This window comes from Astatotilapia calliptera, chromosome 6 (genome assembly GCF_900246225.1).
Source record: "Astatotilapia calliptera chromosome 6, fAstCal1.2, whole genome shotgun sequence".
Taxonomy (NCBI): domain Eukaryota; kingdom Metazoa; phylum Chordata; class Actinopteri; order Cichliformes; family Cichlidae; genus Astatotilapia; species Astatotilapia calliptera.
In genome coordinates, this window is record NC_039307.1 from 14,190,237 (window position 1) to 14,214,071 (window position 23,835).

At 39.7% G+C, this 23,835-nt stretch overlaps 2 protein-coding genes across 4 annotated transcripts in view; one reads left to right on the forward strand and one right to left on the reverse strand.

Moving 5' to 3' along the window:
- LOC113023951 (E3 ubiquitin-protein ligase SMURF2-like) overlaps positions 1-4,863 on the forward strand; it is a 60,670-nt gene extending 55,807 nt beyond the window's left edge. For both annotated transcript variants that reach the window (XM_026170452.1, XM_026170453.1), the window contains exons 14-20: positions 47-161; positions 435-613; positions 1,252-1,389; positions 1,539-1,659; positions 1,791-1,992; positions 2,607-2,682; positions 2,823-4,863. In XM_026170452.1, coding sequence (XP_026026237.1) covers positions 47-161; positions 435-613; positions 1,252-1,389; positions 1,539-1,659; positions 1,791-1,992; positions 2,607-2,682; positions 2,823-2,922 — 931 coding nt within the window. In that variant the 3' untranslated portion in view covers positions 2,923-4,863. The remainder of the gene's footprint in view (positions 1-46; positions 162-434; positions 614-1,251; positions 1,390-1,538; positions 1,660-1,790; positions 1,993-2,606; positions 2,683-2,822) is intronic.
- A 4,137-nt stretch (positions 4,864-9,000) lies between these two features.
- Positions 9,001-22,378, reverse strand: LOC113023952 (centrosomal protein of 95 kDa). 2 transcript variants are annotated; one of them, XM_026170454.1, is made up of 21 exons: positions 22,168-22,378; positions 21,305-21,433; positions 20,487-20,594; positions 20,159-20,269; positions 19,597-19,717; positions 18,826-18,944; positions 18,401-18,606; positions 17,562-17,622; positions 17,377-17,444; positions 16,988-17,205; positions 16,716-16,845; positions 16,486-16,603; positions 15,540-15,745; positions 15,197-15,292; positions 14,217-14,367; positions 12,066-12,235; positions 11,895-11,969; positions 11,458-11,610; positions 10,729-10,875; positions 10,570-10,641; positions 9,001-9,886 (listed from the first exon to the last, which is right to left on the reverse strand). In XM_026170454.1, the coding sequence occupies exons 1-21, from the start codon at positions 22,190-22,192 to the stop codon at positions 9,710-9,712; spliced, it is 2,661 nt and encodes an 886-aa protein (XP_026026239.1). In that variant the 5' UTR covers positions 22,193-22,378; the 3' UTR covers positions 9,001-9,709. The 2 variants fall into 2 exon arrangements, with proteins under 2 accessions (XP_026026239.1, XP_026026241.1); XM_026170456.1 differs by having other exon boundaries at positions 16,716-16,842; positions 22,168-22,376.
- Between the last annotated feature and the right edge of the window lie 1,457 nt (positions 22,379-23,835).

Consider the following 23,835-nt stretch of genomic DNA (forward strand, 5'->3'; position numbering starts at 1 on the left):
TGTTATTTTGTATTACATTTTCACACTGAACCCGTATTTGTGTTAGGGAGTGGTTGTACCTGCTGTCCCACGAGATGCTGAACCCTTACTACGGCCTGTTCCAGTACTCTAGAGATGATATCTACACTCTACAGATTAACCCGGACTCTGCTGTCAACCCAGTAGGAATTCTTTGGTTTAATAGTCATAATATTTGATAAGACATGTGATAATGTATGTAAACGGCTAATTGCTGCAGGCAAAAGCATGAAATACGGTTGGTAGGTAGAACAACTTCACCTTTAAATGATCAAGCTTCAGTTCTGTAAGCCTTGAACTAGTGAATTATTTCCTCTCCTGGGTTTTCACCATTGGCTTCAGCTTAATGGCGAGGTGAATGTGATAAGCTATGGAAGAAATCTCACTTTATTACTATTCTGTGTTTTAATCTGCAGGAGCACCTGTCATACTTCCACTTTGTGGGTCGCATCATGGGCATGGCAGTGTTTCACGGCCACTACATTGACGGAGGCTTCACTCTGCCCTTCTACAAACAGCTGCTAGGAAAACCGATCACGCTGGATGATATGGAATCCGTCGATCCGGACCTACACAACAGCCTCGTCTGGATTTTGTGAGTCCTGTTGTTTTCACATCATTCTTTTAATCTGTTTTCTAAACGCTGACAACACAAAGTTGAAATCGTAGTGTTTCACGCATGCAGGGGGGAAACATGTCTGCATAAACTAAAATGAATTAAAACAAAGCTCAGAGCACCGCTTATTCAGATACCCACAAAAACCTGATCATTTCGTCCTCAACCAAACCATTTCTTATGACTGCACTGCCCCCTGCTGCCACATGAGCGCAACATCCGACGTCAAAAACGAACAGCCCGTTTTACTCCTTCACCCGCAGCTTTTAAAAATTGTGTTGGCTTGTGTGCCTCTGTTTTAGCCTGATTAATGGTAAACAGCTTTGTTTTGGTGATGCAGCTGGTTCTGTTTCTTACTCAGACATTGCTGATCATGTAAAGGTGAACACTGGAGAACCCCCCCCCCCCAAAAAAAAACAACAACCCCAAAACAAAACAAAAAACAAAAACCTTTACATTAACATGACATAACAAATGGCCCCGACAAAACACCCTGGGAGTATAATTCCCTTAATTTAGTGACTGTGGAACAAATACTGAAAGATAAAGAAATCAGAATCAATGAGCTTGTACTTATCACTCTACATCCTGTATTTTCTGTCTCCCTGTCTGCTCAGGGACAATGACATCACTGGTGTCCTGGACCACACTTTCTGTGTGGAGCACAATGCTTACGGAGAAATCATCCCACATGAACTCAAACCCAACGGGAAGAGTATCTCTGTGACAGAAGACACCAAGAAAGAATATGTGAGGTATGGACTAAAAGAAACCCAAAGACAACAATGTGCAGCATGTAGCAGAGTTTAATTTGAGCCCATGCAAGCTCTCCTCTTTTACACTTCTCTGCATCATTGTCTGATGATAACCCTCTGTTTCCTCTGCTCTCTCATGCTCTATGCAGGTTGTATGTGAACTGGCGTTTCCTTCATGGCATTGAGGCTCAGTTTCTGGCCCTGCAGAAAGGCTTCAATGAGGTTATCCCACAACATCTGCTCAAATCCTTTGACGAGAAGGAACTAGAGGTACATTAGATGACAGCAGCACCTCTTGTAAAACATAAAGATCGTCATGTTTCATTTATATTGATGGGTTCTATGCCCACTCAGGTATTGTAACAAATTCCAGGATGATGTAAAAGTGTCTCTTCTTTCAGCTGATTGTGTGCGGCCTGGGAAAGATAGACATCGCCGACTGGAAGTCAAACACCCGCCTGAAGCATTGCACCCCTGACACCAACATCGTCAAGTGGTTTTGGAAAGCCGTGGAGTCATTTGACGAGGAGAGGAGGGCCCGATTACTGCAGTTTGTTACTGGCTCATCTAGAGTCCCACTGCAAGGCTTCAAGGCTTTACAGGGTACTTAACCTGACTGTGTGTGTGTGTCTGTGTGTGTGTTCCCAGCAGGCCTCTGCCTGCAGCTCTAAATTATTTTGTGAACCCACAAAAAGGTAGAACCCCACTTTTAAATATTGGTTCTGCTTTCCCTCCATATAACAAATGGGCAATTCCTTCAGTTTTCTTTGAAATTAAAAAGTGAGTAGGACTTCATGTTCATGTGCAGCTTCATATATTTACATTTTCTTGTACTCTGGGATCATTATTTGTCTTCATCTGCTGTCTAAAACAAACCTCTTAATTTAAGCCAACTTTCTTCTGATTGGCTGACTCTCACAAACAGAAGGTTTGCACAGCAGGTGGGAGTAGCGACTATGTTCGCTGTCAAATCGTTGTGCCTGCCATGGCCATTATCAGGTTATCAGTTTTTTGTTTTTTTTTGTTTTTTTTGTTGTTGTTTTTTTTAATCTAAGAGTTGTGGGGAAAATTATGAAATTAGGTCTTTGCAACGGTCTAAATCCAGAGCTTTTGCTCACAGGCATTACTTTTACATACATTGCAGTATTTGTACCTTCACCAGCATAACAAGTTCACTTTTATGTTGGTGATGGATCCTGTTCGTGCTCTGATTGCAGGCGCTGCAGGGCCCAGACTCTTCACCATTCATCAGATTGATGCCAACACCAATAACTTGCCCAAAGCCCATACCTGGTATGTGTGACGTGTATCTCCAGGACTGATCCATGTGTTACACATTTAACAGGAACAAAAACTTAAATATTTTTGGAGTAGAAAATGATCCTTTTTCACAGCACATGTCCAAATCCTCTTTTGTTTTCCTCTTTCTCCAGCTTTAACCGGATCGACATTCCGCCCTACGAGAGCTATGATAAACTGTACGACAAGCTACTGACGGCAATCGAGGAGACGTGTGGCTTCGCAGTGGAATGAGAGCCATCTTGTAGAGTGTTTTTGTGTATGAACGAGTGTAACTGTGCAGGACTATAGTGACTATTTCTGACACTGTGACGCGCCAACAGGTTCGCTCGGAGCCTGATGCGCGTGTCCAGCCTACAGTCTTCCTCTTCTCTCACCACCACGGTCCACACTCTTCCCTTATCGATGCGTTTGAACAGCTGCTATAGAGTCCCTCCCTCTGTCATCGTCAGCATCTTAGAAAATTCCCCCCAGACATTTAGCAACCATTAGTCTTTGTTTCTTTATTTTGCCGTTTTTACTGACTGATGCATGTCATGCTACTGAATCTTTAATACTGCAGGTAGCCATATACATTTTTTTTTTTTTTTTAAACCATAGTAGCCATCTTAACCTCAGCATATATAACACCTTCCGATCCTCGTGGAGCTGTTGCTCCTGATCTCGTAGGAGTGTCACGACTTCATCCTACCTCGATGTCCTGCTTCGATATCGATAGGGTTTCATTTCAAAATGCTAAAGGTCATAATTTAGGCAGTTAAGAGTCAGAAAAGATCATCTGTGGGCCATAATTAGTTTGATTTTTCGCACCAGCAGTACTTTTGTACCTGTTAGGTCATTTCGTGTCATTTTGAAGTGGAACTTGTCACAGATGATTCGGGCGTAGGTCCTCGTGTTTCGTGGCGTTTTCGAGGGTCGAACTCTGGCGGTGAAGGATTCTCAATCATGTTTTCTCCGTAAATCGCTGCAGTCGTGTAATGATGCTTGTCTGTGTGTTTCTGCATGTGTACAAGGAAAAGTAGCCATGTCGCAGTCGCCCTTCATCTCCGGTTCACCTTTCCTTTTTCTCCCTGCTCTCGTTCACACGTTTGTCTCCAGCAGCATGCCTATTTCTTTCTTCTGTTTTTTTCTGTCCGGACAAGCTTGCCTCAGCCCACTTAATGTCAAAGCATATGTGAAAAGAGCACATCTGTCCACGGGATGAGGCTCGGCGAAAAGCTGTTGAGGGCAGTTGCTCGTTAACGGTCACATCATCAGTTTAAACAGGCAGAAGTATTCCTCTCTCTCGTTCTCTCGTTCTCTCGTTCTCGTGTCACTTTAGAGCACTTTACAAACTGAGCGGTAATGGCAGGAGTGCTTTCTTCACATTAGATTGAAATATATCACGTTTCATTTGCTATACAACTACATTTGAAATAGAGTAAAAAATATCTTATACACCTGTAATTTTTAAGTATATATGTACAAATACATAGCTATTTTGTATATTGTTGCTTGTTCTTTCTGTTCAGTTTAAATGCAAGCATGTTGATGTCTGTCACAGACCTCTTTGCATTCTCAGGTGAAGTTGTCCTTTATTTTTTAATTATTTTTTTTTTTAATTTTACATTAGGCTAGTATGTGAGGAGGGGATACAACTGTATATGGGGGCCCTTTCTTTAAACCTTTATTAGTGTAAACCTAGCAGTTTAAAGTGACGTTTTCTTGTGGTCTTTCACCGTCACTTCTTAACAAACATACGTTGTCACAGGAGACCACAGTTGCTGCTCTGGAGGTCTGGTAGCACAGACAGCGGTGTGATTTCACACGTGCAGGAGCGATCTGTTCGGCGACATTCATTGTTTTTCTGTTTTTTGTTTCTGTGCTGTTGGGTGTCCTGAGATCTTAAGAGCTGCAAATGCTGGAGTTTGACTGCTGCTGAGCTCCTGGGTGCTACATGGTGAAAATGTTTAACCAAAATGAAAAGTCACTGAAATACTAGAGAGGCGACAGCGAGAAGCATCTCCATCAGCAAAGCCTCCATCCATCCAAAAAGAAAACAGGCAAACAAAAACCACACACTGCATGAATGGATGCTTGAGATTAAAGGATATTTATTTGCATAAATTTTCCTATTAGCAAACTTTTTGACTTGGAAAGAATCTAATAAATGTTCTTTACTTTTTTTAAATTTTATTGTTGTCGTTATATGTAATCTGCATTTACTTGCAGCCATCGGTGGTTTATTAGCAGACACCCCTCGCATCGTAAACCTTTTTTTTTTTTTTTTTTTTTAATAATTCTATTTTTGTTCATCACGAGACAAAACAAATAAAAGTGAGTACATTGAAATTGTGGTCTTTGTCTAGTTACAGATATATTCATTGATTTTTATCTTTGATAATTTTACTGGAAAATGCATTACAAGTTTATGGGTTTTTTTGTTTTTTGCACACATTATGCATACTTGGACTCCAAGTTATAATCCAACACTTCCTTCTATTTACCAAATAGTTATTGGACTAAATATTTTTTTTTATGTAGATGGCATATATAGACTCACAAGTATGTTTGTTCAGTGCACAAAGTCCGCATCTGGTCTTTGTTGCCGCCTTTGCTTTTTCCGGACGGTTTGGTCTTCCGTACAAAAGCTGTTGGGGCTGAGTGCTTCCAGACGAGGTGAAAATGCTCTCTCCCTCCTGTTAAGCAGCCAAATTAATCAGACAGTCTGAACAGTTTTACAGATGATTGTTAACCTTCTGAAGAAACATCTGCGATTTATAAAAGTGCAAACTTAAATCTGATTCTGGTTGATATTGTGCACTTAAAAAAAATCAGCTGGTTTAAAAACCACAACAAGTTAGTGTTCGGCAGACTCCTCTCCCCTTTAATTCCTGTGTGTGTGAGCGAGTTAATGATTTTTGGTGGAATTCAGTACAAAAAAGACTTTTTTTTTTTTAATGCACCATGTTTCCTTTTGAATCCTGTTTTTGTATTTATTATTACAGTATATGTTTGCATAGTTTTTAACATCAGCTGCTCTGTGAGTTTGTAACTGACACCTGTACATAAAGACAATAAAGAAGCAAAGTTATAAACTTCTTGTACCCTTGCAGAAAGCTGAGCAATAAAACTGTGCTGTTTGGACCTAACAGCATTATGTTTTATAGAATTATGGCTGTTACTGTGGTTTTTATCTATTGTTGTAGCTTTTTTTTTTTTTTTTTTTTTTTTTTTGAGTGATGGTTTTTCTGGTCATGTAATAATCTGCTTATTAAGTAGGACTTAAGTGAATACGTACAGGGTGAGTTTCACAGGGGGGTGACACAGGTAGGGCCTTCAGAAAATCTACATATTTGATGCTGTGTTGAAAATTATCTTAGAGAACATTGGTCTGTCGTTTTTTCATATAGTCTTTCAAATTTTAAACAAAGCAACAAAAAGGCAAAGTGCACAATCTGACAGGCATTAAATACGATTCCCAAAGAGTTAATTTTATTATTATTTATTAATTTTTTTAAATAAATTTGACAAATGGAGGACAAAAGAAGTGCTGGGCCTAAAAGTTACCTACACCAGATGAACAGTATTCTAAATTCATTTAACACACAAATATCTGAAGCAGGATCTCAGAGATGCGTCTGACCCTTCAGTTCACTAAAGCCTCATCAGAGCAGAGCGGGGTTGTCTCACAAAGAGTGGAACAAAAGACAAAAACAAATAAGAATTTTGAATGTACTTTAAGAATCTCGGAGAATTATTACTGATCATCCTGAAGGCTGTGTTGAAGAATAAAGGTGATCGTACCAAATATTGACTTTCGAGCTCATTAGAATAGCACAAACTATTTTTGCTGCAAATATTTTCTGCTTTCAAAAAAAAAAAAAAAAAAAGCAGAATCGGAATACTTTCTTTATCCCTGAGGAAATTACGTAAATAAAAGAAATGAGGGGTTGCACAGTTAACCACTGATCCGATCAATGCTCTAGAGGTGGGGTAGGCTTTTAGTTAGTAGTTACCGTCAGCTGGCATTAACCGTTTGGATTCGGGTACCTTGAACCAAAAAACATAAACACTACCGAACATTTCCGCATACTGGGCTAGGAAAGGTTTTAGCCAATCAGGTGCCTATTTCAGAGGGACTGATTTCCTGTTGGCTGTTCAGCAGACTCAGATGGAAATAAATGGGTTACACGGCGGTACTTCCCTGTTTCATATTGTGGCGGGCCAGGCCTGTTTGGGTTTTTTGACGACTACGTTCTGTTCCAGGCGGCAGCGTTACGGTTGCCATGGTTACAGGGTGACGCTCTGTCTCTGCGTGTTTCCTCGGTGAGGAGTTGTTGTTGTCGTTGTCGTCGTTAGCTAATAGGCAGAATGCTACAGGTATAGCTCTAAAGAATGTAGCATCATAGGCAGTGTAGTCCGTGCTGCAGGGAGAGTGGACTGTGTGGAGATACAGAAATTCTTTTATTGCTGCCATATAATCTGCATCATTATAATTGCATTAATAACATTCTTTACAGCAGGGGTGTCAAACTCAAATACACAGTGGGTCAAAATTCAAAACTGGAACAAGGTCGCGGGCTAACATCAATATTTATTGTAAAAAAATCTTCCTCCAGATTTAAGAATGAATCTCTTCTTATGGACTCAAACAAGTTTTGCTGAAAAACTGAATATGGAACAAGCAAAGCTTAATACTAAAAAATAGATATATTAGCTGTATGATACCAGTAGGCCAGCTCTAATAATAATTTGGTATGGCTTCGCGGGCCAGAGTTTGACACCTATGCTTTACAGCATTATTTCATCTAATAATATTTCTCACAGTATTGATACTGCATTACAGTTGTTTATTGAAGATGTCCATTTGAGGATCCTTCCATTATGTTAACTTTTATTACAAGTACGGTTGGAAGTATTTTATACACATTGCATATCTGTGCTCATTTTGAGTTGATGTTCGGTTCATTAAGGGTTTTAAGCTTCACTGGTGTGACTGTCCAGGTGATACATGCTGAGGGAAACTAGAACATAGAAGGATAACTGCAATGCATGCTTACAGTACATATAATACATATAATCTAGGAATAGGCCTGAGCAGAGGCCCAAATGTTTCCAGCTTCTTGTTGCAAACCTGTTGCATTTTATTCTACTTGGCAACAGATGACTGGAGGCGATAACCAGCCCTCAGATACTCTGAGGGCTTAAGATTATTACCTTGTATGGAAGGTGTTATCAAAATGAGAAGTTCTATGTCTGTTTATAGCTATTAAAGATGTACGATTAACTGTGAATTTAATGGGGGGGGGCGTGTACCCCACTGCTTTATAATATCCACAAATCCAAAATCTGGCAATGGCTACAAGCAGTGTGCATTAGTAGCAAGTTTCCCTGTCAAAGGTGATGATTTTAGTTTGACTGCTGCCTGGTTACCCATCAGTGGCAATGCCTTTAAAAAAAAAAAAAAACCTTTTCAAGTTAACCCAGACTAGTTTGCATAATGACTGGAAATCATTATGCAAACTAAGGGCAGACAGGAAGGAGATAATATATCCAAAGGCCTCTAGATTTCCCAGTTTTCCTCTGCATGCCATGGTAAATGGACTGGTAGTTTAATGGCACTTGCCCACTCCCACAGAGCACTCAGAGATTTTAAATGCTTTTGCTGATCAATCTCACAAACGTTGATGGAGCCTAGTACACCTGACAGTTAATGTGCCAACACCCCTAACCGAATTACACGGGTGGATGAGTTATTTAAAAACACACCACCTCACTCAGAGTTGTTATGAAGGGGGAAACTACCCAGAGATCAAACAATTAACCTCAGCACGTATCAATAAAGTCAGAGTTTGGAAACTATTTTCGTGGTCGTAGTTTTCCAAGAATAGCTACATAGGCAGAGACCACCTCCACTAACTTCTGTTGCACATCCAGTCATGTAACAGGCCTGAAACACGACAAACCATTCATTTTAGAAAAGATCATCAAGGGTTACTCCTGGTAGGCTTTCAAGAGGTTAATGCTCTAATGCCGTCCATCTTAACATGGGGATTGAAGTCTAGAGGTTGCCCCTGGATGACTTGAACTGCTGACTTTCAAATTAATATATGACCTAGTCTACGTCCTGAGCCAGTCTCCTCTTCACTTTAACCAAAAAAATAAATAAATAAATCTTACCTCAGGTTTAAAACAGCAACTTTCATCCTTCACAGTATGTTTATGATCATTCAGTTGACTGTATTAGGCATCTATGTATCATTCAAGTCACACTCACACATTTAATAGGTGCTGACAGTCGTTGTGTGTGTGCTCATAGAAACGATACAGTGTCAGTAGACGGTGTTTTTAATGGAGGAAACCTTTGTGCATCAGTCCAAAGCTTTCAAGTTCAGCTGAGGTTAAAAACAAAAAAAAAAACAATCACAATTGAGCTGAGGAAATTAAAGGATCATTAAAGACTGATTATCGCTACCCCCGGTGATGAGAAAGCAAACCAGGTTAATTAAAATCCAAACATTAAAGTTAAAAAATAAATAATCCACTGGCATGGTTAAAATATTAAGGAAGATGTTGCACATAAAAGGAAAAATGTTAAGAGTCGTCAGTCTGTGACGTTCATACTTAACTTTGCATCTGTGGTCCTTATTTGGCAAGAGGAAGAACATTGCTAGGTTTTTTGCTACATTAACAACACAAAGACTGCACAGTGAAGGAGTTAAAACATTCTTAGTTATCAAGTACCAAAAACCCACCCAGAAAGAGTCCAAGGTGTCTTTTTAAGATCAGCAGCTGAGGTGAGAGCGGAAGAGCTAGCCAAACTAGCCAATAGCTACATTTAGTCAGAGTGTGTTCAGTTCATCAGTAATCAATAATCAGCACATGAACAAGTTCTTACAAAGAGAAAATCCTTTTCCTGTGCAAAGCTCTGAAGGAGGACGCCTTAGTAGATCGTACTGTTCATCGGATTCTCGTACTGTTGGCTGTGAATGGCAGAAAGTCCTTTGATTCAAACCAGTCAGACCCGAGTCTTCCTTGGTCAGTGCAGATAGCTAGTGTTGTACTGGAAGGAGGCCATCCGAACCCGATTACGCAGCCTCTGGATCTCCAGCTCCTGGAAGTAGTCGTCCTCGTTGTTCTGGATTATGATTCTTTGCAATTCGCCGATTTCACGCTCCATCCTGGAACGCAGCTCTCGCTTCATCTTCAGCAGTGCCTGCGGGGAAAAAAAAGAAAGAAAATAAACTGTAAATCTTTAAATTATTTAAATGATTGATCATTTGTGTTTTCTGGCATATAAACTGTGTATGTTGTTTGTCCTGCGGTTTCCATGACTACAGTGCAACAGCAAAGAACTGTGGTTTATGAGGATCTCTAAGAGTGGACTGAGAAAATTCAGTGTAATATATTTAGTTTTGATATGCTGCATACCATGCACAGGAAAATCTGTGGATTCACATGAAATCACATAAAAACTCTACACAGTTTATACAATTCCCTCTTGGATGTCCTACAGCTGGGACCCAGTTCTGTCTTCATCCTGAAAAACTTCTACTAAAAATAATTTCAAATCGCTGCATTTCCTTTTATACAAATGCTTTTTATGGTTGTGAGAAACTGGGTGTGCAAAAAAAAAAAAAAAATGTACAGTTGATGCTGCTGCCTGGTTTTGACAACTATTTGTTTGGATTTCTGGACAATTGCTGCGGTACTGCATTCTCTACCTGCAGAGCATGCAGGTGAGTTTAAAGGGTGCCCTCTGCTGGACCGTATAGCAAATTACATTGATTTCTTTAATGCGTTTTGACGGGATCAGGTGCAATTTGAACATTTAATTTTCCTACTTTCTAACAAATATTTAAATTAACAATAAGCAGCAGTAACAAGTATATAAATTACCTTTTCTTGAGCTTTTTTCCGAACCTGGATGTCCTGCCGCTCTTGTGCAAGTTTTTCAGCTAGCAGTGAAAACTGAAAGAGAGACAGCACGTCACCGACTTCACCTGGAACGGGTGTGTCGTCGCCTTTATTTTGAAATGGCAGAAAGCTGCATCTTACCTGATCTTTATAATAGTTCTCCATGGACTTGATCTGATCCTCGTGTCGTCTCTGCTGTTCCAGTCGCTGCTCTCTGGCATAAGCTCTCTGCTCTCTCAACCGATTCTTCTGTATCTCCAAACCCTCGTCGAATAGCTGCCGAAACATCTGCAAACACACACAGACACACTTTAGTCATCACTCAAATTAGCCCAAACTTTACTGAAGTCTACTTGATAAATAATAAATAATCTACAGCAGTCCAGTAACTATAAATATCTGTTGTAAACCTTTTTTCATTTTCATATTTATCTATTTACAGGGAGCTGCTGAAAATGGGAAAATAAGCTGGTGGCTCAAATTTCCTGTACTGCTCCTTTCAAACACCCACACCAGTATTTGATGTTAAGAATTTTTCAGGGCACGTTTCAAACTTTATTGCTTAGAGTCAGAAACAGTCTGGACTCAGGGGACATGGATGAGGGTACAATGGTAGGTACGATATTAAGTCCACTGTAGAAAGTAGAAGCCGTCAAATAAATCCAGCATTTACTGTTTCAGCTTGTTAACTGAGATCAGTGGATACATTTCTACCTTTACAGCAATAAAATGTCTTTATGCTGTCACATGGTGAGTTTGTTAATATCACATCAGGCACCAGCATGCACATTTTTAAAACAAAGAGGAACATCATGATTATGAGTAAATAATTACTTGTCTTTAGTCCTAAACTGTCCCTTCAGTACCCACCCTCTCCTCCTTGGTGCGAGCCCTCATGAGGCGGGCTCGGTGCTGAACATGATAGTCGTTGTGGTACTTCTTGGCTCGAGCTATCTGCTGTCTCTGGTCCCTCAGCCTGTTCTGCGTCGACTTCTGCTGCTGGATTCGCTCTTTGAAGTCTCTCTAAATGATCGAAAGGTCAGTTAGAGAAATGCTGTCCAGCACAGGCAGGTAGAGCATGTGTCCTGCACTTTTTTTTTGCACAGCAACAGGACGCCATTGCAGAGCCAGCTTGACTTTGGTGTCTTTTATGTTGAAAGGTTTGAGAAATGATTTTTACTCAGTGTTGCCAGGTTTTTGGCACCTGCACCAGACGATGTTTGGTCGAAATGTGTAGGATCAGGTTTAGTTTTGAAAAGGGGACAGCAGTGGACTGCAGTGTAACTGTCTGATATGTTAAAGCTCACCAGGCGCCTGCTGTGGTCCTGTCCTTTATGAACGAGCTCAGCCAGCAGATCGTGTTTCCTCTGAGCTTCCTCCAACTGGAAGTTTAATTACATATTTATTAATGAGGCCATTCATCAGATGATCTAGTACAGGTCAAAAATGCACCAGACATGTAATGACCACTGTCCTACCTCTCTGGAGAGTTTGCTGCGATGCTGACTGTGATTGGACGACATTACGTGGAGTCTGTCCACCTGCTGCATTTGCTGCTCCCACATTCGACCCAGGGCGTGAGGTGAGATGTGAAGGTGAGGCAACTCATCCCGGAGCACCGGGAGAAGCTCATTCTCCATTATTCTCACTGTAGAGACACATGAAGCACAGAGAAGAACATTTATTTATTGTTTGTGACAAACTAACAACTAACGTACTTCAGTGCAATCCTCCATTCAACATATCCGTCTCTTTTATTAGATTCCACGGATGGCATTTACTACAATAAGAATTAAAGTTATACCCATTCCAAAGCAGATTAACCAGAAACGTGTCTAATTGGATTAAGTCTTTTTCTGTTTACAACTCAAACATCAGCTCAACAGGGAAGCCAACATCAAACCTGGTGTGTGTGCCTTTTTATGTGGGGCTTTACAAGAATGTCATTACTTGTCCTATATCCAGACACTTTTCATCTTTTCTTCAGATTCTAAAGTTAGACACAGTGAGTAGCTCTTCAGAGGGACATCATCAGGTTTACATGTCAACATCATCTGCCTACACGCCCAAGGGGTGGAAACTTCAGCCATCACAAAGTCACAAGATACTCAACATTTATGTCTGGAAAAACTACCACAAATTACAGGAAATGCAGCTGATGATTCTCTCTTTTTGAATCTCAGATAGAAACCTGTGGCTCAAAAAGAGATACTAGTTGAACCATCCCCAAGAAACCCAGTAAGGAAACTAGATTAAACAAAAACTCAAAACCACAGTTTTAAAGGTTAAACTAAGAATACAAGACTGCAGAACAACTCTCACACAAAATTAAACTAACTCTCTGTTTAGAAGTGGTGCAAGTTATGTAAATGTTATTTATCAGCGAATTGAAATCTGGTATGAGTGTGCACTCATTATCCGAGGATCACAGGATATAGGATATTTCCTAAAGCATTGTTTTCCTTGACCTCATTACTTTTTCTAGCAAAGTCGGGGGGAGTGTTAAAGAAAGACAGACAATAACAGAGGTTCACTTCCACACAACAAAAGCAAATACAGAAAGAATAGTTGCAATGTTTGAGTGTAACAATAATACATTATGACCCGGTCTGTCTTAAAGTATGTGTTTTTGGTTGGTACTGTTGCCATGGCGACAAGGAAGTAAGGGACCAACCGTCAGGTCAGTTCAGATGCACACGGGCGTTGGTGAATAATCTACTTCCATCTAATTTGGATTCTCTGTGCATCGCTATGAATGATTTACACAGCCAAACCTGTGTAATAGTCATGCATAACATGTGATATTTGCAGTGTGGAAGATACAGAGGCGTTGTAATATCTGTGTCAATTTATTGGTAAATGTCCACAAATGTTTCAGGCTAGTCTCTTCATCTTCATTCTTAGCATCAAGAAGCAACCCACTGACAAACGGAAACAACAAACACACAAACGAGAACACTCACCAAAAGAGAATCATTGCTTCAGCATGCCCAAATCTTCTGAATTTAGACCCATCACCAAAACACTTTTTCCTTCGCCATTTTTAAAAAATATCTGTTTCTTCTCAATCTAAAATCAATTTGCCAAACGTTCCATATCTTCAACCATTTAAAGGCTATGAAGTTATAAAGACATTATAAAGACATTAGCATCCTGACATTAGTTTAAAGACCTTCAAGTAAATCTGCCAGAGAATTAAGTAAGCAGTGATCACATTCAGCAACTCTTTCTAAGCTTTGCTTTACATCATTCAACTATACTCAAGTACTCTGAACTCTATCCTCCACTCCACCCTCTCCTGTATTTCACCATCTGTAGATGGTCAGTCCTTTTGTTTCTCAGCTCTTTTTTCTGATGCATTTCAGAAAAGCTCCACATTACACAGTAGATGAGGAGTCCATTCAGCTGATGAAGACTTGCCTAATGTCCAACAGAAAGTGCTGCAGCAGCAAACTCACTTGGTGTCCTTACCTCTGAATCTACCAGAAGTGCTATTTCTGTGATTATCAGAGGGCCAGCCAGCCCGAAATACAAACATTCATAAAACCTAAACACTGGTTAATGCTAAAGCTGAGTGATCACAGCCAAACAGAACAGTTTCCAAACCCTCAGCCTCACCCACAACTTACTTGATGGAGCTTTCCTGGGAGCCTCCAGTCGTCTCTGCCCTGGAGTGGTTTGTGCAGTACGCTGTGATTTATGCTGAGCTTTCACTTTAGCTGGTGAGGGTCTGGGGTCTGGCGAAACATCCTTTAGTATGGCCTCTCTGTATTCTCGCTCCTGCACACACACAGTCCTAGTTTAGTAAACTAGAACAAACGACTCTACGCTCACAACTAAACAGAAGGATTCACAGAGATTAATATAACTGCTTCTTTAACATTTTGACATATTGCTTTAAAAGAGCGGTCTCCAACCTTTTTTGCGCCATGGACCGGTTTATGCCCGACAATATTTTCACGGACCGGCCTTTAAGGTGTCGCGGATAAATACAACAAAATAAAACTAGTACCGGTACCGAAAAAAAAGAAGATTTATTCATAACACACGTGAAAAGACCCAGGAAAACCGAGTTAACGATAAAAACGATAACAAAATAACGCTGAAAACCGATAAAAACCCTGAAAACCATACATTTCACACACGAGCCTCAACTCTCGCGGCCCGGTACCAAACGACTCACGGACCGGTACCAGTCCAAGGCCCGGGGGTTGGGGACCGCTGCTTTAAAAGGGAAATCTTGTTGTTTATGTTTATAAAAGTCTTAAGTAAAATACGCCTAAAATTAAGGGGAGTTTTTATTTTTCTAGTAATTTTTTTTCATTTACTTATTTGGAAATTTTCTTTGAATGCATCCCAAAACATTTACTGTACCATAGTTCACTGATTTTTGTTTAAATAGATTCAACTTTGTATTCTCTGTGAACCAATATGCTTTCCCTCCGCAGACATTAGAGATTTTTTTTTCTACTTATGTTATCTCAAAGGTCTACCTATTTTTTAGAATATACCATCTTTTTTTTCTTCTTTTTTTTTTGGACCCAGGGTAGGTTTTACTTTTTTAATAATTAAATAATCTTTAACAGAAAACCGTAGATTTATAACTTACAGCTTCCTGAGCTTTGATGCGAGCCTTATCTAACTCTTTACGTTCTTTTTCTTCATATCTTTTTAGCTCTTCCTCGTACGCTTCGTTCTCCAGATACTGAAAAAGAGAAATAATCATTTTATTTTCAAAGCATATGAAAGTAATCAAGCAACTTCACCATATTGCTCACATTTGCGTATGGCATCTTTAAATTTGCACAGTATATTTGCCAAATATGACATTTTTTTTCAGTTGCAAAAACGTTCATGACTAAATTTGATCATTATTGTCCTTTAACTACTCTTAAAAGTCAGTTTAGCATCTAATTGATTATCTTGTAATATTTAGTGCACTAGTACTGTACCTTGTCATGTTTTCTGTGAGATGGTCTGTGGTGTAGCTCTCCTCGCCTTGATCGATCAGACGCTGTGAGTTTGGACTGTCTCCCATCATCCAAGCTAAGAGCCTCTGCCATCACATCCTCCAGCTGTCCCTGCAGGGAACGACGGACTCGTGGAGGGGAAGGGGATAAGGAGCGTGCTCGGTGGGTAGACTCAAAATCGGGTGCTCCTGAAACAGTTAAATGTGTATTTCACCAATTTCATTAATTTGCATGAGATCCAGAATGTAATGTAATAACGTCGTTAGCCTACTCAACGTAAATCACACAAGAACAACATTAAGCTACTCACGCAGAGTAGAACGGCTGCTGCTGCCATCAAATACGGCGCATTTCTCGGCTTTTAAAAAAACGCTATGCATCGCCAGGTGTTTCATGAGATTCGAGGTGTTACCTCCTTTGACAGTATCACAGTATCAGCTTAAAGCACTTGTTGCTGCTGAGTTTGCATATTTTGCTGTGAAGTACAGCCAGACTTTTAACCGCTTCGCCTTGGACATTTTTAATCTGTAGCTCTGCGCTAACAGAATGTACGTACCTGGCCCCGCCTACTATCCTCGGAAACGTAAAACGATTGGCTAAAAGTGTATCACAGCTCAGGGAAAAAAAGCACTGAAATAAAGCACCGAAATGTGCGCTGCTTTTCGGTCTGGTTACTACCGTTTATGTCAGAACCGGTGCCATCATGGCACCGGACACCGGTACCCATCCCTAGTTAAGATAGTATTTTCTAAGAACAATATAAAGACCTACAACAAGATTTTTAAAATCAACTGGAAATCCTTTTTTCACCAACCAGGCAATGTGATGTGGTAAAAATTAATAATAAAAGTTGTGGCATTTGTTAGTAATTTACTGTCAAAATTGAAAAGAACAACAACAAAGTTTGTGCTCAAAAATGTGTGCACACCTGTGTCCTGTCTTGAAGTCCTGCGACGCTCCATGATGCTGTCGCTGTGGTGCGACTGCTTGTCCTCCTCTCTGACCTCGGTGGACTCTCCAGTTTCCCCCAGAACTCGTTTAAGCATCTACATTAATTACACAAGACTTAAAATATCGTAACCAGTACTCACTCGAGAACAGTGACACAACTGAGTTGTGAACTCGCTGATCACTTCAGTCAACTAAATGCAAACATACCTGATCGAGTTCTTCTAGTCGATGGGAGAGGTTTTCAGATATCTCATGCAACTCTTGTTCTGCCTGCTTGTTCCTTTTTCGATTATAAGACAGAGGCTCTTCAAAATCCTCTTGTGCTGTCCTGCTACTGCTTGGCCAGGGCAATAATATATAGCATAAAGAAGATAGTTAGGAAATCAAAAGCATAACATTCACCACACTGCCTCCACATAACAATCTGAATCTGTGATAGATTCTGTTTTTTCCCCATAGCTTTCTTCTATTCGGTTTACCTCTCAGGGTGAGTTACAAAGTCTTCCTTGAGAGCAGTTCTTTCTCTACAGTGTATCCTTCTGTCCTTTAATCTTCGTGTGCAACTCAAATTCTCCTCATCTTCCTCTTCAGTGTCTGGTGGAGAAGGGGTGGCAGGTGTCGTCCCATCTTGCAGGGTGAGGAAAAGCACATCTGGTTGTGTTCGGAATAAAACCCTCCTGGGACCTCCGTTAGTCGGCTAAGAATAGAAAGAAGAAAAGCGTCAATTTGACTTAAACTGTGTATCTGAGTATTACTGTACATGCTAATTAACCACCACATCTAGCACACAAGTTTACAATTTACCATTAGATGGTATATTAAAACTGTAAAATTGGTACAAGTGAAGTCTTACTGCTTGCACTCTCACCTCCAGCGTCTCTCCCTCCACTTCTGTCTCAACTCTCTGCTGGCTGGTTGAAGATTTCTCACTTACAGCTGAAAATTAAACAAAACTATGTGATGCTTCACTTAATCTCCAATCATGTTTTCATCACTTTCATCACAATTCACTTGAAATTGTGTCCTTATCGACTGTGGTGTGCTTTGACTCACCAGGGGACTGGCAGTGGGTAGGAGACTGTAGTCCATTAGTTTCAGCCACTAGTTTTGAAGTCTGTGAAAAGAGGAGTGAAAAAATAAGGAGAAAGCATAAAGAGTTTTAGGCAAAACTGAGCAGAAGTCATTCACATTCATTACAAAGACTTAGATTTAGCACTAAACATAATCTGCAGCACTCAAAACTCAACTCTACAAAATAATCAGAAACCTAAGAAGGCTTTTTAGAATCTAATACAAGGGCTGATAATCAAAGTACAAAAAAAACTACTCAGAAGAAAGATAAGGGAAAATTAACTTGGTGCTTGTTTCTGTGTACTTTGTGCTGTAGAAGGTCAGACTCACGTCAGACCTGTTAGCATAGATAGTTTTACAGATCACAACAGTGTAAACATGGCACTTCCTGATTCCAGAGACTTCCTCATTAAGTGATGAACAGATGTAAACCGACTTGAAACATGCTGGAAAAATGCTAATCTTTTAGCAGATATTATCTTATAACCAAGTTCTGCTTGCAGACAACAGATACTCAAAACACAAATATATATAAAGGTTCAGCAAGTGAATGTTGAAGACATTCAGAAAATGTGAACGTCAAAATGAAGTGCATTACTGGAGTAACTTATGTTGTCAGAGAAGCCAAGTCAGCATAAGCTCATCCTTCCTTTATTTGAATTGGAGTCACCAAAGTGGGAAGTGTGTGTATGATAGGAAAAGTATAGAATATTAACACAACACACCAGTTGTAAAACTTTGCATGTCGTTTTAAACTGCAGTTCACAGCAGACAGAACACATAAAACACTTCAACCTTATCATACTGTATTTAAAGGATACCTGTGTAGTGATGAGGCTGACTTCCTCATCTGTGTGCTGTTCTTTGACACCAGCAGCTGTGGGGAGTTGATCGGGTAAGTGAGGGCCTACAATGGGAGTGTGGGGAGTGTTGGACTGGTTTGGTGGCTGCAGTGCAATGGCTGAGTATATTGGTTCAGTCTGTGGAGCTTCATCATTGTCCACAGGACCAGAGGTGGTTGCTGCATCTGAGGTTGGGGGAGGGACAGCCAGTCCTTGGATTAAAAGGTAGCTCACCTGGACTTTTAATAAAGCATCAAACTGTCTATGTCTTCTTATACATTTCCAAAATATCAAACACAAAATTTTTTGAAGAAACTGTGGAAAATTATAATTTTTTGTTATATGTACAAAGAAATAAAGTATCCCCAAAACAATCACTGTCATTGAGGCAAAGCAAGCCTTACCTTCTTTTTTATCTATGAATGTGCGCGCAGACACGCCCAGCCCGATGAGCTCGCTGGCTGACCCCACCTCCTCACCATTCCAGGAGTGGATGGACTGTTTACTGGACTGGACGGCAGACCTGAATAATGAGAGCATTCAGACTGTATCAGATTAATTACCGACAAGTTTTTCAACTTTAACAAGCCACCTCTGTAATCTTCACAGCACGTGCGTATCTCTCTTTCTCAGATGATTAGAGTGGGCAACCCATAAGGACAAATTTCTACTAAATTCAACTGCAGCACAAGAAGTCTAGAAAAAAATTAAACTTAGACATTAAAATGCCAGTTAATTATATTTTTAAGATACAAGGCTTAGAAAAGATTACCAGTAATTATAACGGGTGTGTAGAATGACTCAGACACGTGCTGTATCAGTACTTTTGTTCATTTCTTATTATTCTTAAAAAAACATGAATATTAAGAGTTCTGAAGAGAATTAATAAAGCAGTGGTCCAAGCAGCACCATAAAAAAACTCAAACATGTTTTGATGTCTTTCATCTATTATGACAGCCATTAACATTTTATTATTTACACTGCTGTTAAAAGGCTGCTGTGTCAACAGGGTGTAGAGCAGGATGTGCTCTAAAGCTGAATGATGGCGGTCTGAGTCATCAATATCAGACCTGTCTGTCAGTGGTGTTTTGGTTCATGGGAAGAAAACAAACAGTAATATTCTTCTACATTGTACTGAGACTTGTGTAAAGTCTATAAAACATGTCTGTGCTTACTCTGCACTCGATGACAAGGACGCCACCTCCAGCTTTGTCTCCTTCTGCTCTGTAGCATCACATCCAGGCGGATCATTGATGTCACCGTGTGCATCCTCACTGAGACTGCCATTCTGCTCCTCTGAAAAACATGAATTTTGCAAATGACAGAGGTAGAAACAGAAAAGGCACTAATTTAAAAGAGAGCAAAAGTAGTGATAACAACATGTTTCATGGAAATTTAAAGAGAAACAAACTCATACAGAGTCGGAAACCCCCCCTCACCAAATGTCAAAGTGCTAACCTCAAAGAGTCACAGTTATAAATGTCTGACAAACACTAAAAAAAAGACAGATTGTAATTTTACTACTTAACTACTCTACTCAAACAAAGAGAGGCAGGAGTGCAGCTTTTATGCCTCCTAACAAAAAGCATTTTATAATGTATAAAAACACTACAAAAGTCCTTTAGAAACACTAAGCTGTGCCACTATAGACATTTGAAATCATATAGTTTTAATTGCCTTTCAAAGTAAAAGCAAATGAGGAAAAGATGAGGGAAAGCAACAATTTCATTTTCCTACCACTGTTCGGCGACCCGTCATTTATCTCCTCGTTCAGATATTCCAAGAGGCCATCAAAGATTTCCAAGAGGTTCTTAACCGACTCTTTATCCCCTCTGACAACATTTTCTCCTGAAAACAAACTCATACTCATTAAAGTCTTGTTTCTGCAACATCTGCCATGCAGTACAAATTGAATGACTTTCATGATGATCTCAACTTCATTTAAGTTAATGTTGCACAGATGTGAAACAGTGATTCATATTTGCGCTTCTCTGACATGCACATTCAAAATTTTAAACCTATATTATTAACTCCTTGTTTTTACAAATTATTTTTTTTCTCTTACCTGTAATATGTGAGAGGCTGATTTGAAGGTAATCCAAGGACAGAGAATCAATCACACATTGGACATTGTGGACATCTTCCTCTTGACTACATGGCACTGCAATATAATCTAAACATATAAAAAACAAACAAGCATCTGATTAACCAAATGCTCAATGAATTAATTAATGCATACATGCTGAACTTCCCCCTTCAACTTAACAATAAAGAAAACAGGGTCTTAGAAAGCAATCTTACAAAACTAATCTCCCAACTAAAGTCATAGTTGGACTGTGCAATAATTTTATTTTAATTTGAATTACAACTTTTGCTTCCACATATAATGAAAGTTAAACAATTATTGTTCTGGATTATATGTTTTGCAATAATTCACTCATTTCCCTTTTAGCACATCTTGTCTTTTACTTTTGTCCTTCCATGAAAGTTCAGTTAACTCCCTGTAGCAAGTGCAGTCCAGTTTTTTTATTTGTTTGAATTGGTTTGTTTTTAAATTTTTATTTATCCAGGTTTTTCTCAAATACTGTGAGTACTTTTGTTAAACGATTGTAATGTCAGTATTGTTTAAAAGATTGTAAATTTGATTAATGCCATAGTACTGTTAACTCTGGAACTGGAATTTCTCTTAAGACTGTAGCCCCCTTACTTGATTACATGATTACCTGCAACAGTAATGCCCCCCATGCTCCGCCATCTATAGACATTAGACATGTCAAAATCTCAAGATACTGAGTTACAAAGGTATGAACAGAGAGATTTTTACACTTTTGCTTAAAAAAAATGTAAAAGTGGACATCTGCCAGATCTGTAACTTCTTCTTACCTGGAACTTTCTCCCCCAGGATGTTCTCATACAGGGCAATGAAAACATCTGCATTACAGTCCGTAAGTTTCTTCAGCCTCAGGTTTACGTGACATTTGCTGAGAAGATCATTTGCCACATCAACCCAATCTGTAGACAAAAAAAAAGAGAAGTCACGTTCATTCATATAACAGCAACTCGAGAACTTATTTCTCTGACGTAATCATGGAGTATAAAAGAAATTACAAAAGCAGAGCCCTTGTCATCACTTCGAGTGGAAAACTCGCTTTAATTAAAAAAAATACATCGAGGTTATCGAGCATGAAGAGTTTAATTAACTTTTGTATAACTCATTTCAATGACATTAAGTGGTTCTTCTATCACAACGCCTTTTAAGTTTGCCTCAATCACGACCGCCCCCGGCAAACTTAAGTCTGAGAGCGGGGCGGGGGTAGTCTTTACCTACTATCTACGCTAGCCGCCGGCTAAAACTGTTGATTTGATGGGAACAAATTAAGTTTTAAATAAATAACATCAGTAGTCGTGTTTTGTCCTGAAATCAAAAAACTATCTAAATTTGTCTGCCATCTGTTTCGTTATATTTTATGTTTTTTACGCAACTTCACCGGCTAAGACAACTCAAAAGTAGCTAGCTAAGACTGCTAATGTTTGCTAACACGAACGTGAACATTTTAAGAAAACAACATAAGCAGAGCCCACGTTTTCATCTCTGGTTCTCTCTATAATATATGGATAAATCGCTTATATCAGCCAGGCTTACTGACAAGTGAGGAGTCGCAACTTTAACCGTGTGCTAACGTTAGCTCTAAGTCAGCGTTACGTGTCATTAGCTTTCCTCGGAGTTGGAGGGTCTTCTGCCTTACCTCTCTCTCCCTCCTGGGTTCCCATGAAACAGCTGTCTGCAGCAGGCAGATGGGGCTGACAAAAATCTACTAGCTGTAAAAGAGAGTCCTGTAAACGCCTGGACCGAGCGCTACAATCCGTTTTGTTGTGGTTTTCGGTAACTGGGAGAAGGAACCATCGTTTGAAAGTGAAAAGTCTTCTGATTGGACATTAGCTCGTTCTTTGTTTCCGGAAGTGCCTTTCGATTGGTACGTACCGCCCCCTACTGGTACCAATACTCCAACCTCCATAGACAATGACAACAACAGTACCACGAGGGGTAGGATTACAAGTAAGTACATCAGAAGGACTGAGGTGTCCTTCTGATATCGTTCTCGTCCTTCTGTAGTGGATATCTTGGACAAAAGATGCTGAACATATAGCAAGCAGAAAGGAGGAAAAGTGGAAGACCACTAAAAAAGTAAATAGTAATAGTAATAGTAAGCACTAACGCAAGTATCATTCACCCAATCACAAAGTAGTCACAATCGCACTCCTGCATTCATGTGGATATTACTTTGACACGTACCACCCACCAAAACATTGTTGCAGAAGAAACACACTCCCCACAGCATTGGCTGTTCCTTACGTCAGAGGGAGGATGAAGCTCTCTACACAACCTGCCCAGGAGAAACTCAAGTAACAGAGTGAACACTGAACTGCAATGCTGCTGCTCACATAACCTTAAAAATCTGTTGTCCCTGTCTAGTGTTATACACCACAGGATGCAGATATTGACACAGATAAACAGGTTAGAGCTGCTTAGACAGCACGAAGGCTTTAAATGTAGGGACTATGGCTGATAAAGAAACAGGTATGATGGAGATATGATGGAAGTAGTTATACTGTTGTGTTTAGGAAACCAGGTTGAAGGGAAGGAAAGGCAGGGGCATTGGAGGTGAATTCAAGCTGTCCTGCTGTGGTGTAGATAGGACTGGGCTATTTAAAGATTGTTTTGGAGGTGAAGAGAGACTAAACAGGACAAAGGATATTGAATATGGAGCTACCAGGCAGAAGAAAAGAGGAAGAGAAGATTCATCAATATAGTGAAGGAGGACATGTAGAGAGGTGGTGTGACCGAAGAGGATACTGGGGATAGATAGCTGATCCTCTGTTGTGACCCATACAGGGAGCACAAGAAAGAAGAATTTAAAATGAACAACATAAGAAAACATTATTAAGAAAGAAATAAAGGTGAAGGATTAACTAAACAAAAGCATTGAATTAAAGCCCAACACTGAGCTTTGGCACAACTTTGTAAGATGAAATAATGGTGTCATGTTAGTGCCTTAACATAACACTTTACATTCTGCTTTAAATAACTAAAGACTGAACCACCAAAAGGTAAATACCGCACAGTTGAACTGAGCCTTGTGGGATGGGACACTGAAGAAGATAAAAAGAAAGAAGTTCTCACTTCTAATTTCATGTCAGTTACATTTCATTCGGATGTGAGAGGTGTACTGGGTGTGAAGTTTTTTCTTTTCTTTTTTTAAATCTTAAGAATAAACAGCAGATGTGTTGACTAAAGATCATTTAGGAACTTGCGCATGATATCTAAATAAGAACGCTACAGAGCTGTCATAGATATCGCTCCTTAATGGGTGCTTCATCAGGTTTTTATCATTGCAGCATCTGAACAGGAACAG

What these genes read in the sequence shown, in the direction of transcription:
- LOC113023952 (XM_026170454.1), bottom strand. Translation starts at nt 22,192, where the DNA reads ATGGGAACCCAGGAGGGAGAGAGAG. An exon ending in AGGACCACAGCAGGCGCCTG is followed by an intron (nt 11,611 to 11,894) that starts GTGAGCTTTAAC and finishes TCGATCATTTAG; the next exon opens with AGAGACTTCAAAGAGCGAAT. An exon ending in GGAAAAAAGCTCAAGAAAAG is followed by an intron (nt 9,887 to 10,569) that starts GTAATTTATATA and finishes TTTTCCCCGCAG; the next exon opens with GCACTGCTGAAGATGAAGCG.